This window comes from Eleginops maclovinus, chromosome 19 (genome assembly GCF_036324505.1).
Source record: "Eleginops maclovinus isolate JMC-PN-2008 ecotype Puerto Natales chromosome 19, JC_Emac_rtc_rv5, whole genome shotgun sequence".
In the NCBI taxonomy this organism is placed as follows: Eukaryota; Metazoa; Chordata; class Actinopteri; order Perciformes; family Eleginopidae; genus Eleginops; species Eleginops maclovinus.
Window position 1 is genome coordinate 23,953,550 of NC_086367.1, and position 18,444 is coordinate 23,971,993.

The window sequence follows — 18,444 nt, forward strand, 5'->3', positions numbered from 1 at the left end:
ATTTATTTGTTTGAGGTGCAATATATGACTCTTTAAGACATGAAGACACTATTATTTTAATGCAGGATTTTCACCAGGGCTTACTTTTGGCGGGAAGTGGCGTTGGCGCCTCAAACTATATTTTTAGAGAACCCCCTGATGTTTTATCATAACCTTACAGAATTCTGTCAAATCTGTTGGCATTTGAATTCAGGTCAAGATTTCCAACTTTTTTTAGTGTTTTGTAAAAAACTTTGCTCAATAAGCTACGAGTCTTTCCTTAGTTTCCGAACTCAGTGAAATCTCTCATAATCAGTTGTGATTCCAGTCAGTGTTTGCTTATAAACCAGAAGCGTCTTTATTTCCACAGAAAAAAACAAAACGTGTTGATCTCAAAACTCCGTCAGCTTTGGAAATTTACTTTTTTATTTTTGACATCTCATTGCAGGCCAGGAAAAAGAACACACCCCCTCCGTTATAATTAAAATGTGCCCCCTTTCTCTGTTACACAAACAAAAGTGAAAAGAACAATATAATTAATGAAGCGTTTCCTCAGTGTCTCACAGATTCATAGTTCACTTAAAAATATAAATAAGACCGCTGCCTTGAGAGGTGATGTGTATGATAAATATATTTTCATCTTTTACAGAATTAAGACAATTTTTTAAGACAAAATGACAATTCAGAGTGGTGAAGAAACCCTGTTTGTGCACACACACATACACACACACACACACACACACACACACCAGATTAAAAATGATACAACCAAATAAACAATACAAAGATCCTCTAAAGGCGAGGATAAAACAACTCGTTGACATCATGAACACCTGCCAAACTCAAAATATGTTCGCAGATTCAAAAAGGTGACAAAGTGAGCCCCCATGAACATAAAACAACACACACTTCCACCGGCTCAGACGACTGCAGATAACCTGTAAATGAGATGTGTGTGTGTGTTTCCATGCCCCCCCCCCCCCTCCCCTCCTTGCAGGACACCTATACTGTGTCAATGTAAACATACACAGAAAATTATGTACAAAACGGTGGGTGTTTTGTGTTTGTGGGACCCGTCCTCACAGTGTCACTGGACCCCACATCGACTGAATGTGTGCATGTGTGTAAGTGTGTGTGTGGGGGGGGAGCAGGTGTGGTCCAGGGCCAGGAAAAGAGCATCCGATTCAGCCACGAGATGTATATACAACACTGCTCACCACAGAGGAAGAACACTGAGGAAGAGGAGGAGTGAGAAGGAGGGATGAACCACAGGGACTGAAGCTGACATCCCCCTTGTGGAAATACAGTGTCACTGCAACCATTTTTCCCTTAACTTCAATTTTATTTCATTTTTTTAACAGATGTTGCATCCCACCTCTTTGGTAATCTCTTGGGTGACTTTTTAAATCCGACTGATTATATAATAACATATGCAAATTAAGTAATAAATATATGTTCTGCTGATCTTGGGAGTTTCAAACGTGTAATTAATTATCTTTTTAAAAACAAAGCACCAGTCGTATGTTAAACAGCATTCAGAATCGATGTCAAGCTACTCTTAAATTCATCCTGGAGCTATCTGCTGCTCCGACGCCCACACCGGCTTCTCTGCTGAAGAGTTTCCACCCCACTCTTTACAAAATTACAAAATGTGTGAGAGATATTAGATGTAATTTCAGTCCTTTTTGAAGCTCTGCCAACATAACGCCTACATGTTTGATGGCGGAATCGCTTTAATGTTCTCTAATATCATGAAAAGATGTTGTTGTAGATGCACTGATTGATATTTCCCAATGATTAGATGAAGGTGTCTCTCAGTTACTATACTAAGTAGTTTTTGCTGACTCCATTGTGATAGATCTGCAGGGATTCATAAATTGATGCTGAAATAATTACAATATTTTGATACTCAAGAAAGAAATTGTCATAAATGTGACAACATGTTTTTCAGCAACTTAAATAAATTATTTGTTGCTTTTTTTCAGTTTTATATCAAATTAAAGGTGATATTTAGTGGTTTTAATAATGAATTGTTTAATTTAGTACATTTTTGAGGTTATACCTAGGTACTCATTTACTTATTTAACAAAGTAGAGCCCAAAGTTACAATCTTTGTTGACTCCAAGGATTAAATTGAAGGTAGAATAAGTATAATATTTAATAATCAATACTGGTTCAAGTAAATTGTAATGCAATAATGTCAGGAAATGCTGTTTTTTCAGCAACTTAAATACAGGGTTTGTTGCTTTTCTCTGTTTTACATCATATTAAAGATGATATTTGGGGATTTTTATAATGACTTAACGAGACATTTTTTGAATGCAAAGGAACTGTTGTTTAATTTGGTACATGTTAGTATGATATTCCCAGGTACTCATTTACTTATTTAACAAAGTAGAGCCCAAGAGGAGGATTAATGCTGCAACACAGGGATTCAGGCAGACGGAAAACCACTTTCTTGACAGCATAAAAAAAGTGGGATTATGTGACGTTCTAAGTTATCTGATGCATGTAGCCGAAGTAACTGTGTTTGCTTGTTGTGTGGGAAGCTACTAAACATCGGTTGTGCATTTTTGGACAGAGGATACTTCAGACAGCAATGCAATCGCCCATTCCCGATATTCTCTGGAGCTAATATTACTGTCATCAACTGCATTTCCCATAAGGGTTCAAGAAACCCAAGGACGCTTCATCTTAATAAACCGGTCCTCTATCTGCCTGAATCCTTGTTTTTGGAAAAACAAATGTAGCTTTGCTGTCTTTAAGGTTATGGTATGGCAGGCTTTGCATCTCAGTGGCCATCTTGTGATAAAGGCAGCTTTAAAAAGAAGAAGCTCTTCAGGTGTTCGGCTCGGTGTGGGGCGGCTGCAGCTTCCCTCAGGCACTCTGTTCGGTCCATAGTGACACCCTAAATATTGGCCTTTTGCACACGTACAAGTATAAGTCTCAATAAATAGATCTATACAGCAAAGTGCATGGAAGGAACAGTAGAAAAATACCTCTGAATTGACTTCTGCAGCAACACGTTTTTTTTGTTGTTTTTAACTTTTTCTAGGATTTCTGAACTTTGAAAAGTTGAAAACTCCAGTGAGACCAAGATATCAGTAAATAAATAAAATACAATGTCATATTTTTACCGAGGCAAGATACATAACTCTTAGAAATGTGAAGAAGACATCGTTCCAATATATAGTTTGACCCCCCGCCCACCCTCCCGCTTAGCCACAGCAATCCTTAGAGCAGAAAGTGACCACATTTAAACAAATATTCAAAATATACAGAAAATATGGAAATATATTATATATAGATACGTATAGAGTACGGAAGTAATGTCCAGGGCAGTTTGACCGTGTTCGATGTGTCCACCATCACCATCACCATCGTCTTCTTCTTCTTCGTGTGATTTCTGAGAACTCTGCAGCTCTTAGGAAACTATGCAAATAAAAAATAAATACTATAAATCCATCCCACAGTCACTCTACAACATATTCCCCACTAACGATACTTTGCTATTCCTTAACGTTGATCAGAAAATAGTTCTTTTAATCCTCTTTTTTGTGTTTGTGTTTTTTTTGTTGTTTTATTATATTTTTTACGATTTTATCCCCAAAATACTTTTTAGAAAAAGTCGTTTTCGTCAGACGTTGAGAAAAATATAGACCTCTGATTAACTCAACCCTCTCCGGATGTAAGACGTCAGTGTCTTCCAGGTCTTCTGGACTCGATGGAGACCCAATCCCAGCTGTAAGTGAACCGGCTCAGGACGGCCATCCTCTCCTGCAGCGACGGTGCTCCAGAGGTCAGGGAACTCACCTCTGAGCCTCCCTTACAGACGGGGTTGAGGGAGAGAGCGAGAGGCGTCTGGGAAAACCAAAGCTCTCCTGTTCTTACAAACCATACAGGACCAAAGAATCCCACCGTGAGATCCACCCTCTGAAGTTGTACTTTAAACCCCGGCATGTTTGTGTTCCCCTCCCGCCGTTTAGAAGCCCTCTATATGACAGTAGGCCTCCAGGCTGGAGAACAGGATGTACAGGAACCAGAGGCCGAAGAAGAAGGCGGACGTGGCCAGTCTGTGTCCCCGGGGCCCGCCCAGTTCCCCCCCGATGTGGGCACGGCGCCGGTAGAGCAGCACCGAGATGGCCAGGAAGGCGAAGATGGTGAAGAGGGTGACGGAGAAGGCCAGCGACCCGGCCTCCACCACGAACGGCTTCCCCTTCATGTGCCAGTAGATGGCCGCCACCGACCAGGCCAGGCCGATGCCCAGGAACACGTTGACGGCGTTGCTGCCCGTCACGTTCCCGATGGAGGCGTCGGCGTACGTGTCCTGCACCGCGGAGACCTTACTGGCGAAGGTGTCTGCAGAGAGAGAAGTCAGTAGGTTTCCATGCCCATGCTCAAATGTGATAAGTGCAGAGTCCCGTCCATTTTACACCACAGAGAAAAGCCGTGTAAGACATGAAGTTAAAGACGTATAAAACATGCTTTTAATAAAAGAACAGCTGAGTAAATTAATGAATTTGCCAATCCAGAATAAAACTAATTTGTATAGGACGTCCTATAGCTCAGTGGGTAGAGCAGGCGGCCATAATACCGCACGTCTTCCCCTCTGTCTCCCTGTTCCTGACCTGCACTGTCACTATATTAAAGGCAATGGTTGCCCAAAAAATTCAAAAATAAATCAATAATAATTTACAAAATGAAAATCAACTTCTACATTTCATCTTAAATTATTATGTTTGAATTATTTCCCACAAAAAGCAATTTATGTGAATTAGTGTAACTCCCCCAAAAGGAAATGCCTTTGCTTTGCTCATTAAACCCACTCACTTTGATGAGTCTTCTATAAAATAACCAAAACTTTGGCAGAAATTCTGTTTGTAGCATTCTCAGGTGGTCATGAGCGAGGATCCTTCGGTAGATGGAAGGGTCTTTTGTTATTGGAGATAACCCTCACCACTCTTCTGTGTAATAATTCCATTTATTTGACACAACTTTTGTTTTTCTACCACGAAAGTTTGTTTGTGTCATTATTATTCAGTCCATTGAAACCTCACACTGTTAACAATCAGGTTCTACTTCAGTATTAGTCTCGTTCATACCTTCAACAACACATGGTGGTCTTTGTTTAAAATGTGGATTATTTTTTATGCATGATCTCCTCTTTCATATCGAGCGTGTTACTGCCTTCAAAGTACATTCAGTAGATCTTTCAAACGTTTTATTAAACTCTGAAAGCCGCTTCAGCCAAGCATTGGCTTTAATAATACAAGTGAATCATATTAATGTAATATATATAGTATAAATCATCTCCTGCTTTGTTTTGTGTTTACTGAACGTTCCCTTCAATGATGTTTCATTGTATTTATCAGATAGTTTACAGATATTTTATCTCCACTCTCAAATGGTAAATTCTATTCTCTTAAAAGCTGTTTTTCATTTCTATTTTGAGATGTTTACATTTTAGAATGTAAAATGTCCAAACCTTTTACACATTATTGGTATTATTTATATTTCAGTGACATTCAAACTAACATAAACCCATCTTTCACAACTTTTTCCTTCAACGTCTTTGACTTTTAAACCACAGATTCAGAGTCAGCTGTTCAGCATCCAGCATTCAATTCCCCTGATCAGTGAGTTGTATACATCCTGACCATAAAGAGGATTATTACAGTTTCAATGTTGCACACACACTGCTCTTTTCCTGAAGAAGATCAACATCCTGAAAGCAAATATTCAATTTCCTGCCGAACCCACCTGTCACTCAAAATATAACTGGCAATCTCCTCTGCTTTGCTCTTTTTGTTCCTTCATTTATTTATACTTTTCCCCCAAAATAAAGCAGTGATGATTTATTAAAGCTGCAGCCGGACCTTCAATAACGAAAACGAAAAGAAGTCAAAGTCTCCGTGACGTATTGTTACTGTCGGGGAAATGTTGTCCTTATAGAAGCTGAGAATGGGGCCTGTTTTCAAAATAAAAGCCCATAGCTATTGTATCCTTATAGAAGCTGAGAATGGGGCCTGTCCTTCAAAATAAAAGCCCATAGCTATTGTATCCTTATAGAAGCTGAGAATGGGGCCTGTCCTTCAAAATAAAAGCCCATAGCTATTGTATCCTTATAGAAGCTGAGAATGGGGCCTGTCCTCCAAAATAAAAGTCCTAGAAAGTAACTATGTTACCCAGAAGACAAGGTTTAGGGTTGTTTTCCAAAATAAAAGCCCAGAGAAGCTACAATACAGTTGCTGCTATCACTGCTTACTTAGAAATCAACAGAACCTTTTCTAGTTGTTTGAAAGTATTGACACAGGAGTCCTGTCCTCACCTGGGACGGAGGTGCCGAGGGCCACAAACACCACGGCGGTGACTGAGTCCTTGAGGCCGATGGTGCAGCCGAAGTGCGACGCCAGGTCTCCGATGACGGCGGTCAGCAGGCCGATGATGGCGATGGAGATGACGAAGCAGGCCCAGCCATTCAGGTAGTCGGTGGGGGGAACGCAGGCAAACAGAACCTTCCAGAAGACGGTGAGGAAGTGCATGACGTAGTCGAAGCAGGAAGGCAGACGCTCTTCCCCGGTCTCGTCCTCTTCCTCATCTGGAGGGGGAGAAAGGGTGGTTATTGGGGTGAGGACAGCAGAGAGAGGAGGAGATATAGGAATATTATTTGGAAAGAGATATAGAGAAACAGGTGAAGGACATGTCAGAAGAAGAGGGGGAGAAAGAAGATGAAAAAGCAAAATAGACGACAAGGTAAGGAGAACAGAGACAGAAGATGAAGAGGAGCAAAGTGACGACAAAGAGGGGAACATTTCCTCCTAAAATTACACTTTTACTTATTCCTCAGCTTTAAAACTCAAGTCTTTCAGAGTAAAACGTATAATATTGGCTATCCAAATGTAGAAGTATAAACTTGAATAATGTTTAGTTGTGGATTCATCCTCCTCTCAAGTGTCGTTCTAAGAGCTACAAAGTGGACGCACCCTCAGGAGGATCTCACAGGAAGTGCACGGAAGAGAGGAGCAGCTGATGCAGAGTGTCAGGCCCTGTGAGCCGCCTGCATCTTTCAGACACGCTGGATCATGAAATAATAAAGAGCTGCATTAAATATTTCAGCAGCGAGAGGAAGCTGTGACTGCAGAGCGGCGGGACGAGCCCATGATGGACGGATATTTTATTTCAACAACATGAAACTTTTGCAGAGACGCAACAGCTTCCAGGTGCAACTCTGGAAACAGACACTCATGTCTCTGGGTTGGTTGGTGGTAGCTAGATTCAGAATGCTGAGATTCACCACCCAATTCCAGAAGGTTAGCTGAGCACAAACACATCTGCTTAGAGATAAAAAGGCTAGGATCGATCCTGTTTGAGGAGCTGATTGCAGAAAGATAGATCTAGACAACAAATACCAAGAAACTCCAACACGGTCTCTATTTGGTGCCATGTTTCCACGCTTTAATGTTCAAAAAGCTCTTTATTTTTCTCCTACTAGCCTACCATGTAGCGAAGGGATGTGATCCTTCTTACAGCCAAGACTTGTTCAGGTTCACAGGAAAGGGAACACCCCAGAATATGTCCTTTTATTAATAATACCACTATTTGTATTGCCATCCTCTTCCCAGTACCTGCACTGACGGTGATGGCCTCCATGAACTGGTCCCTCCAGGAGTTGGTTCCCACCACCAGAGCCAGATTGGTCTTCTTGATCAGCTTGTCCACGGTGCTCTGTGTGAAAGCAGACAGAAAGGAGAATTAAATCCATGTTTGGTTCCTGTTGAGAGGCTGCAGGGAGGAGCAGTACAGCCGCGCGGCCACAGGGGGGCAGTGGCATCCAGTTCAGCTGCAGGAACAGGAGGAAGAGGAGGAAGAGGAGGACTTTAAACCTGTGGAGGAAAATTACGAAGCACATTCACTTAAGTATTTCCATAGCACCCTACTGTGGGGAATGGACTGTACTTATTACATACAGAACCGTGGACCTCTTTTAATTATGAAATGTAATACATATGTAAATTGTTGTTTGTCTGAAACACGAAAAGCACTCATTATTATTATAAATAAATATCTTAAATTGTTATTAATATTTGTTTAATGCACAGCTGGATATTTAAGTCATGAATCAAAACGTACCTTTTTAAAGCTGCTTTTAAAGTAGTATTTGTTATATTTATATGTGTTGTTCTTTTATTTTAACACATATTAATTACATAAATATAGATTATTATTATTAAATATATTAAAGTATTGTTATGTATCTTAAATTAATATTGTTTTTATTTTTTATCTTTTAAAATGTATGATTATGTTCAAGATGTTAAAGACTTATAAAACATTTACAAAATATTATTAATTATTATTTGGGGTTTATTTATATATCATTTATAAATGATTCCTCAGAATAAGCTATTTGTGTTTATTACTTTAACTACCGAAGAAGAAGAACAACCCCCCAGGGGAAATGCATTTCCTTTGCTGGTTACACCTACTCATTTACACTCCTTTAACTTAACCAAACCTCTGCTCCTTCCACCTCTGCTTGAACCCGCTCTCCTGCAGAGTAACTAATTAAAGAGGCCTCTACCGACAGAAGAAGCTCCACTGAGAACAATGAATCTGTTATAGATGAATTGAAGTTCTCCAGGGTGTGCAGCAGCAGGAACACCCGGCTGTGTTTGCAGAGGAGTCTCTCTCACCTTAAACTCGTACGACTCCTCGATAATCACTTCCAGCTTGGAGTTTTCCCCCAGCACCGGCTTCCCCATCTCCGCGATGCGCCGGGCCTCCTCCTCGTCCGTCGTCATCTTCCTGTCCGACACATCTGAAGAAGAGGGCAGAAGAACGAGGAAACACGGTGAGGAAGGAGAGGCGCTCAGCTTATCAGCTGTTATTCACAGACTGAAACATCAGAGGGTTCCTCAATGTATTCAGACTCCACGCTGATCCAAGAGGCACGGTTTGTTTCACATGCACTATTATCAATATATATATCAATGCGAAGTGAAAAACTGAGGATTTACTGCAATAATACCTACTGATATCCTCTTTTCTGTGTCTTGGTGGAGGTTAGACTTTGTTATGGAAAGGTTAGACGCACCTGCATGCACCAAACACTGCAACAGCAAATAATATGTGCAGATTTACCGATTTATTTTGAGCTTTTTCTTCTAATTTAAATTTAAACAATGACTTCTAAGGTCCTGCAAATCATCCAAAGGTGTTGCTCTTAATTTAAGTTAATTTACTGCCTTTATTATATTTGTGATGCCTATTATACATTCATACATACACTCAGTCAATGCAAAGTAAAATAAAAGCAGATGTATTTGAGTAACACCTATAAATATCCTCTTTTTGAAAGCTTCGCTGTGTCTTGGTGGCTAAACTAAGGTGAGGCGCACTTGCATGCTTCATAAATCCCACAAAACAAACAATGAGTGCAGATTCTTTTTAGTATCACCCGGCATATTCCATTATTCCTCTAATTTAAAGTTCATAATGACTTTAGAGGTCCTGCACCTCGTAAAGAGCGCATGATTTAAGGAGTTTTTCTGCCGTTTTTATTAGAGGGCAGCGTCAGAAAGACAGGAGAGGAGAAGCAGAGGCGTTATTATAAATTCTCTTTTTCAAGCTTCTCTAAAATAAGACAGACTTCTTCCAGGTCGTTTCCCTCCCTGCTCCTTTAGGTATGCTTTCATTTGCAAACTTTAAACTGAACATTAATTAACTTCCTGTCGTCTTCGGGTCAAATTCGACTCGTTTCCAAATGCTTTTTATGTCGGGATGAGGGGGAATTGTATCTTACCGCCACAAAAACAACATAGCTGGGTCCCTTCCATTAGCAATGATCCCTGATTTCATTAAACTATGGTTGTTTATTAAAATGAACGTTGCTCCTCAGAGCTCCTGAACGTTGCTCCTCAGAGCTCCTGAACGTTACTCCTCAGAGCCTGAACGTTGCTCCTCAGAGCTTGAACGTTGCTCCTCAGAGCCTGAACGTTGCTCCTCAGAGCTTGAACGTTGCTCCTCAGAGCCTGAACGTTGCTCCTCAGAGCTCCTGAACGTTGCTCCTCAGAGCTTGAACGTTGGTCCTCAGAGCCTGAACGTTGCTCCTTAGAGCCTGAACGTTGCTCCTAAGAGCCTGAACGTTGCTCCTCAGAGCTCCTGAACATTGCTCCTCAGAGCCGGAACGTTGCTCCTCAGAGCATGAACGTTGCTCCTCAGAGCCTGAACGTTGCCCCTTCAGAGCTCCTGATTGTTGCTCCTCAGATCTCCTGAACGTTGCTCCTTAGAGCCTGAACGTTGCTCCTAAGAGCCTGAACATTGCTCCTCAGAGCTCCTGAACATTGCTCCTCAGAGCTCCTGAACATTGCTCCTCAGAGCCTGAACGTTGCTCCTCAGAGCCTGAACGTTGCTCCTCAGAGCCTGAACGTTGCTCCTCAGAACTCCTGAACGTTGCTCCTCAGAGCCTGAACGTTGCTCCTCAGAGCCTGAACGTTGCTCCTCAGAGCTCCTGAACGTTGCTCCTCAGATCTCCTGAACATTGCTCCTCAGAGCCTGAACGTTGCTCCTCAGAGCCTGAACGTTGCTCCTCAGAACTCCTGAACGTTGCTCCTCAGAGCTCCTGAACGTTGCCTCTCAGAGCCTGAACGTTGCTCCTCAGAGCTCCTGAACGCCTCGCTCACTTAAGATCTTCTTCACATCACTTCAGCGTCAAACTGCATCAAAGCGGAGCGCCTGCAGAGTCCTCTGGTCCTCTTGCAGAGACACCTGCTGCTCTCACACGCTCAGCATCAAATATTAACACTGCCATTACAGCCACACACACACAGAGCATGCATAATACACCAGGCTTCCTGCACACACACACACACACACACACACACACACACACACACACACTCACACACACACACACACACACACACACACACACACACACACACACACACACACACACACACACACACACACACACACACACACACACACACACACACACACACACACACACACACACACACACTCTAAGCTAAATCAATTACACAGTGTGCACCCTCAGGTCCTGACAGCATTTCTTTTGCTCGAGTTAAAAATGGATTATCCTGCAGCATCTACATTTCCTCGACAAGGAATAAAAACCTAAATCCCACAAAGGTGATTACATTTCTAGCTTCATCTCGCCGGTTATCAGGTGTTTGCACCTTCCTCTCGACGGCACAACGTGATTTATGCATCTATGATTCATTAATTAGCACGAAAACAATCCATCACTAAGAGCAGCGCGTTGTGTGGACCGCTGACAGCTGAGGAGGAAGAGGAGGAAGAGGAGGACGGATTATTTATATCACTTAATCTCGACTCTTCATCGATGAAGTCCTCGGAGAGTTCATGCCATGCAGAAGAGACTCAAATTCAGAGATGGTGTTAGAAATACAACACAGCAAAGGAAGAGGAGGGATGCACGTCTTACCGTCTGCTAACAACATGGCTGTGAGGGGAGGAAGAGGAAGAGGAAGAGAGGATGAGCAGTGGAAATGGAGGAGAGAGAGAGATGTGATGCTGCAGAGTATTGACCCGAGGTGTGAAATATGTCTCTCTGGTTATTCAATTAGCGTTACAGAGGAAGGAGAGCAGTTTTTTATGACCACAGAGACACAAACGAGGTGCATGAGAGAAGAATGTCAGACAGAAATCAACAGAACAGCATTTCAGGGTCAAGATCTGCAGCTGTAAGCATAAAAACCTTTCATTACAAGCTTACTCCTCCGATGAAAAGCTGCTGTATTGAATGTTGTATGACCCTTAGTGTGTGTGTGTGTGTGTGTGTGTGTGTGTGTGTGTGTGTGTGTGTGTGTGTGTGTGTGTGTGTGTAGTGCCTAGTTTCCTGATTGGATCACCTGATGACTTCACTTTTATGTCGATTTCTCTTTAGAACTCATCTGTTTTGATGCACCTACTTTATAGAGTTAGCTGAGGCCTTGCCCCTAACCCCCCAGCTCTAACAAAGGTAGGACTTGATGGAGTGAATATATCTGACCTTTCCTTGTTGTTCGGAGATTGATTCTCTAAGGTTTCTGCACGTATTGTAAGTCTCTTGGGATAAAATCGTCAGCCAAATAAAATATATATCAGTTTTGACAAAACATCGGCATCTAATTATGCTATTAAAACCATGTCATGTAATAAATAATGAACACGTAAAGACTTTGCACGTGATACAGAGCAACATAAATCCCTCCTTAATGAGAGCTTGTAATTAAATGATGCACTTCAGCGAGGGAACAGATTTCTACTCGCTGATCAGTCACATCTGAAACTCTGACACTCCATCAGGGGCAAAGCATCCTCTATTAAACCACAAACACGTCAAATAAAAAATGCTCAGGAACATCACGCGCTTTCACCCTGACTCTGCAGGACTGCAACACCCCCCCGGCGAAGCATCACTAAATGATATAAATAAGAATTAAAAGAGGAGGAAGTCGTCCACAGTGCCGGAGAGGAGAGGAAGCCTCTGACGTCTTCATCAGCATTTCAGGAGCAGGAAACAAAACTGCTCAGAGGAACCAAACCAAGGTCCAGCTGCCCCTGAACACATGATACCAATTAACCTGTGTGTGTGTTATCAGCCAACACACACACACACACACACACACACACACACACACACACACACACACACACACACACACACACACCTCGGTTCATCATCATTAGGAGATAAGTCCATTAATTGCTGTGGGCTTCAATATCATTAGCCCAGCTGATCTAAAGCCAGGAGAGTAAAAGCAGCTGTGGGGGGCGGGGGCGCGGGGGGGGGGGGGGGTCTCTTTCTGCCTGTGCTGCAGCTCCTCTTTTCACCCTCTGTCTGAAACCAGAGCCCAGGCTGCTCTGATTGGTTAGCTGCTTAGCGAGTGTTCCACAGTGATGTCACTACCTTTTTTTGTATTCATTTTTATTTATTTTATTTTTAAACAACATTTTTAATGATTTTCTTCTTCTTTTTATTGTAATTTGTTTATAAATACTTCTATAGTTTTGGTTTTTTCTTTATATTTCGTCACATTTTTATAGTATTCATCGACTGACGTTTGTGTGTGTTTCCTGCAGCCGTCCAATCACAGCGCTCTATTAGAGAGACATGATCTACCTTAGCAACAACAAATCATCTCTCTGCACACACACATACACACACACACACACACACACACACACACACACACACACACACACACACACACACACACACACACACACACACACACACACACACACACACACACACACACACACACACACACACACACACACACACACACACACACACACACACACACACACACTTAAATAAAAAAAGCATGTGAGGATATTAACACTCATATTGTACATGCACCTGCAGACACACACACTGCTGTCTGAGTGAAGTGTTCAATAATGACAGCCCAACACACACACACACACACACACACACACACACACACACACACACACACACACACACACACACACACACACACACACACACACACACACACACACACACACACACACACACACACACACACACACACACACACACACACACACACACACACACACACACACACACGACAGAGACGGATGCAGCAGTTGTTATCTTTCAGTATGCAGGCTGTGTAAGGCGTCCATCATCTCGTTATGCTGTATCCATGTTTCTGTTTCTGAGAGCTGAAACACTCCATCCTTCACCCTGAGAGGAGGCGCCGCCACGCTGAAGCATCCCATGATTCCTCTGAACGCTGGGTGATTTCTCTCTGCCGTTCTGATGCAAACCTTTCACGCATGAAGAGCCGTGTTGTTTTTTAAAATCTCTGCAGAGCTAATTAAAGCCGCCACGACGGCGAGGAGCATTCTGACATCAATAAATCTTTTTAAGTCATCCATCCTGAGATATGAGGGACTGTAAACAAACCCAGTCACTGCCAAGAAGAGAGCCAGCGCGTCCCAGCAGCCACAGCGCTTTAGTAAAGGGCATCATAACATCTGATGATGAGGTTTCATAACATTTCAGACAGAGCAGCTAAATAAAATGTGCTCTTCTTTCTTATGACTGACTTTTGTTATTCCACAGGTTCCTAAATTCCACCTATTGCATCTATTATTTTATTTATGTATTATGCAGCTACACAATTTATTGTCATTTATTTGTAATGAAATATATTATTTTGTATTAAATATATTACTATCCTTTTTGTTTGTTTTAATTATGATTTATTTGTATTTCAATATATTTTTATTTATTTGTATTTAAATATATTATGATTTATTTGTATTTAAATATATGTTTATTTATTTGTATTTAAATATATTTGTATTTATTTGTATTTAAATATATCATTATTTATTTGTATTTAAATATATTATTATTTATTTGTATTTAAATATATTTTTATTTATTTGTATTTAAATATATTATTATTTATTTGTATTTAAATATATTATTATTTATTTGTATTTAAATATATTATTATTTATTTGTATTTAAATATATCATTATTTATTTGTATTTAAATATATTATTATTTATTTGTATTTAAATATATTTGTATTTATTTTTTATTCATTCAATTCTTTTATTTTATATTGTTAAATTAATACAAATATTTGTGTGGCTCCATGTGCAGCGATATTCTCATCTTGGTTTCTGAGGGAAAGTAACCGAGCATACTCCCCAATATAACCTCCTTTAAGAACTGCTTGGTTAAATGAAATTCTCCAAATGAGATCCATATTAGTTTTGATCTGTGTCTCTGATGATGACTGCTTCCTGTCAGGACCATTCCTCACATTAACCATATTTCCTGCTCCTCTCCGGAGGTTCACTTCCCTTTATCTCTCCCAGCCTCCTTCCTTTATCTCTAACTCCCTGTCCCTCTCTGTCTCTCCACTCATCCCTTTGGGTTGATGTGTGTCACTCCCTAATGTCTCCCTCTTCTTGTTTCCCTCTGCTTCTCCTACAGGGATAAAATGTCCCAAAATTCTACGAGGCCAAATGTAATGTTTTTTTGTCGTTGAACTGAGAAAGTTGGGAGCCTGCTGAAGAGGATCTGCCACCAAACACAGATGGTTTTCTGTTCAGGGGATTGTGAATATCCCAGGATATCTCAAATACTTCAGCGGCTCCTGTTCTATTTTAGCCTTTGTTGTCCTAAAATAGTCTCAATGGTCTTTCTTACTGTAGGAACGGTATTTCTATGGAAGAATATAAGGGACCAGTGGGAAAACATGTTGAGATCACATCAAAAGTGAATCTTTTTGAGAGTTCTGGGAAGGAAAAGTCATATTTCTGACTTTATTCTAAGAAAAATAATATGTGAAATTCTTACATATTTATATTTAACAAGTAAAAAAATTCTGACTTGATTTCAGAATTTATAAGAAAACTTAATTCTCTTTTTCTGAGAAATTACTTTTCCCTCAAATCTATTTTATGTAAAACTAAATTCTAGAAAAGTAAAAACTATTTTTTGATTTCTGATATTTAAGTCGGTCGAGCCAGAATTCTGACTTTTGAGTAATAATGACAAAAAGGTTTATTATAATAACCATAACTGAAAATCCTGTATGAAGTGGAATAAGTACATTAACAAAATGAAGAAAAAGTGTAACAGATATATTAAATGTACTCGTTACTCTCCCCCTGCTGTTAACGAGGGTCTGAGACGTCTCTGGGTGTCTCTGTGATATATAGTCCCCGCTGTGCTGACACCAGAGACCCTGAGCTCTGATTGACCGCTCGGCCTCCGCCTCCAAGGATGCTCCTCAAGAATCGGAGGATGAAACCCTCTTATTGGTCACATACATGCACACAGCAGAGCACACACAGTGAAATTGGTCCTCTGCATTTAACCCATCCTAGTACTAGGAGCAGTGGGCAGCTATTGTGCAGCGCCCGGGGAAAACATCCCCTTACGCAACATTCACAACTCCCACAAAATTACCCGTTTCCACCGAGCAGCAGAGGAAGGGACTCTCTCTGCATGCTTTCATGTCCTGCCCTCTGGGTACGAGACAGCCTGCGCGTTAATATTTTATCATGTGTATTTAAAGACTCTTGTTCCTAAATGGGACACTTTCCAGAATAAGCACAGCATTAAAACAAATGATTAAGCACTGTAAGTCTTCTGTTGATACTGTAATCCACTGTTTGTTCTAGGAGTACTGAACTCTGACCTTCATTACGCTTCAGATAGGAACAGGGAAGCTAAAACATCTATAAAACCTAAACTGGTTTCACGTGTTTGAAGCTAATGCACCTGCAGGATTCTTGCTGTCCTGTTTTCAGTCCTCCTCACTGATTGCACACATTGTAAGCCACTCTGGATTAAAGCATCAGCTGAATTAAATGACATGCAGTGCTATCATCACTGGAAGCACACTGAAAGAGATTCAGCGCCGTGCGGAATCTGCAGGTCACCTGACTCGGCGTGTCATCGAGGATCGAGCGGCTCTGGGAGAAGGTCAATCCTGACATCGGCATTAATGAGAGCACATGGAAGGTGATGCCCCTCACCTGTGTGATAAGACATGGGTGACACTCAGATACCCCCCCCCCCCCCCCTCTTCTCTCAGGAACAATTACTGCTCCTCCAGCTCCGGCACAGATGGCGAGGGCTCCCTTCTCCCCCCTATCTCCCTCCTCTCTTGTTTTTTTTATAATGCTCAGGCTATTTCTGTCGCTCTCACTCATTCCCCGCTTTCCCTGTCAGCCACTTGTCGTCACATCTTAAATCAGAGGGTGATGAGAGAGGCAATTAATGCACAAAACACTATATTTTTATATTTATCCTCCTTAGATCCTTTAATGCTTGCAAGCATGGCATCATCCTAGTGGGTGAGCGCTTTTTTTGGAGCGATTTTCTCAAAAATGACAATACTTAGCATAGCATTTGTTAAAGGTTTGATTGCATATGGATTATTAAAGCTTTAAAACCACACTTTCCACTTGATCTCTTTCACTGCCACTCTGCCTCCACACGTCCAGATGCACTAAAGGCATTCGTGTTGATGTAAACGCTCGTGTCATTTGCTAAGTGACGGGTCACGTCCTTCACTGGCGGCGGAAGAGGCCGCGGCATAAATCACATCAGGTCAGGCTGACGTAATGAAACGTATTTGTTTAAAAGCAGCAGCATCGTGCGGGACTTTCAGAGCACAGGGGATGCAATTCGATAAGAATACTATAACCTTGTATTGCCATTCTGCCTGCACGGCTGTTCCTGCAACTGATGGGAGGTCGTTGGATACTGGATACTGGAACTGGATAGTATCAGAGCCAGATTTACACACATAGGAGCAGTATAGTGATGACGTACTGACGGAGGACGACCTTAAAGGCAGCATCTCCATGGTCCAATGGGATATTCCCAATGCTTTTTTTTCGATTATGCAGAAAATTATCAAATCTACATTGGGCTATAAAGGAACTACAGCACGGTCACATGACTTCACGTCACCACCGCTAAGCTAAAGGCGGCTAACGTTGGGCTATAAAGGAACTACAAGCACGGTCACATGACTTCACGTCACCACCGCTAAGCTAAAAGAGGCTAATGTTGGGCTATAAAGGAACAACAGCACGGTCACATGACTTCACGTCACCACCGCTAAGCTAAAGGAGGCTAATGTTGGGCTATAGAGGAACTACAGCACGGTCACATGACTTCACGTCTCCACCGCTAAGCTAAAGGAGGCTAATGTTGGGCTATAAAGGAACCACAGCACGGTCACATGACTTCACGTCACCACCGCTAAGCTAAAGGTGGCTAATGTTGGGCTATAAAGGAACTACAGCACGGTCACATGACTTCACGTCTCCACCGCTAAGCTAAAGGAGGCTAATGTTGGGCTATAAAGGAACCACAGCACGGTCACATGACTTCAAGTCACCACCGCTAAGCTAAAGGAGGCTAATGTTGGGCTATAAAGGAACTACAGCACGGTCACATGACTTCAGGTCACCACCGCTAAGCTAAAGGAGGCTAATGTTGGGCTATAAAGGAACTACAGCACGGTCACATGACTTCACGTCACCACCGCTAAGCTAAAGGCGGCTAACGTTGGGCTATAAAGGAACTACAGCACGGTCACATGACTTCACTTCACCACCGCTAAGTTAAAGGCGGCTAATGTTGGGCTATAAAGGAACTACAGCACGGTCACATGACTTCACTTCACCACCGCTAAGCTAAAGGAGGCTAATGTTGGGCTATAAAGGAACTACAGCACGGTCACATGACTTCACTTCACCACCGCTAAGCTAAAGGCGGCTAATGCTGGCTATAAAGGAACTACAGCACGGTCACATGACTTCACGTACACCACCACTCTAGTGTCCTTGAAGAAAGACTAAAGACAGAGTAAATTCTTCACTAACTCCTGTTCAATCACAGCAGAGGAAGTTCTCTGTGACCTCCACCCTCAGGA

At 41.7% G+C, this 18,444-nt stretch overlaps 1 protein-coding gene and 1 long non-coding RNA gene across 3 annotated transcripts in view; one reads left to right on the plus strand and one right to left on the minus strand.

Moving 5' to 3' along the window:
* LOC134881330 (uncharacterized) overlaps positions 1–18,444 on the plus strand; it is a 253,336-nt gene that overhangs the window by 4,933 nt on the left and 229,959 nt on the right. The gene's annotated exons all lie outside the window — the stretch shown is intronic.
* The window catches only part of slc8a3 (solute carrier family 8 member 3), a 62,790-nt gene continuing 47,553 nt past the window's right edge, over positions 3,208–18,444 (minus strand). Inside the window, exons 3-7 of one of the 2 annotated variants that reach the window (XM_063908125.1) lie at positions 11,450–11,467; positions 8,673–8,797; positions 7,605–7,704; positions 6,308–6,577; positions 3,208–4,338 (exon numbers count right to left, since the gene is read on the minus strand). In XM_063908125.1, coding sequence (XP_063764195.1) covers positions 3,962–4,338; positions 6,308–6,577; positions 7,605–7,704; positions 8,673–8,797; positions 11,450–11,467 — 890 coding nt within the window. In that variant the 3' untranslated portion in view covers positions 3,208–3,961. The remainder of the gene's footprint in view (positions 4,339–6,307; positions 6,578–7,604; positions 7,705–8,672; positions 8,798–11,449; positions 11,468–18,444) is intronic. The other variant, XM_063908126.1, reaches the window with a different exon arrangement.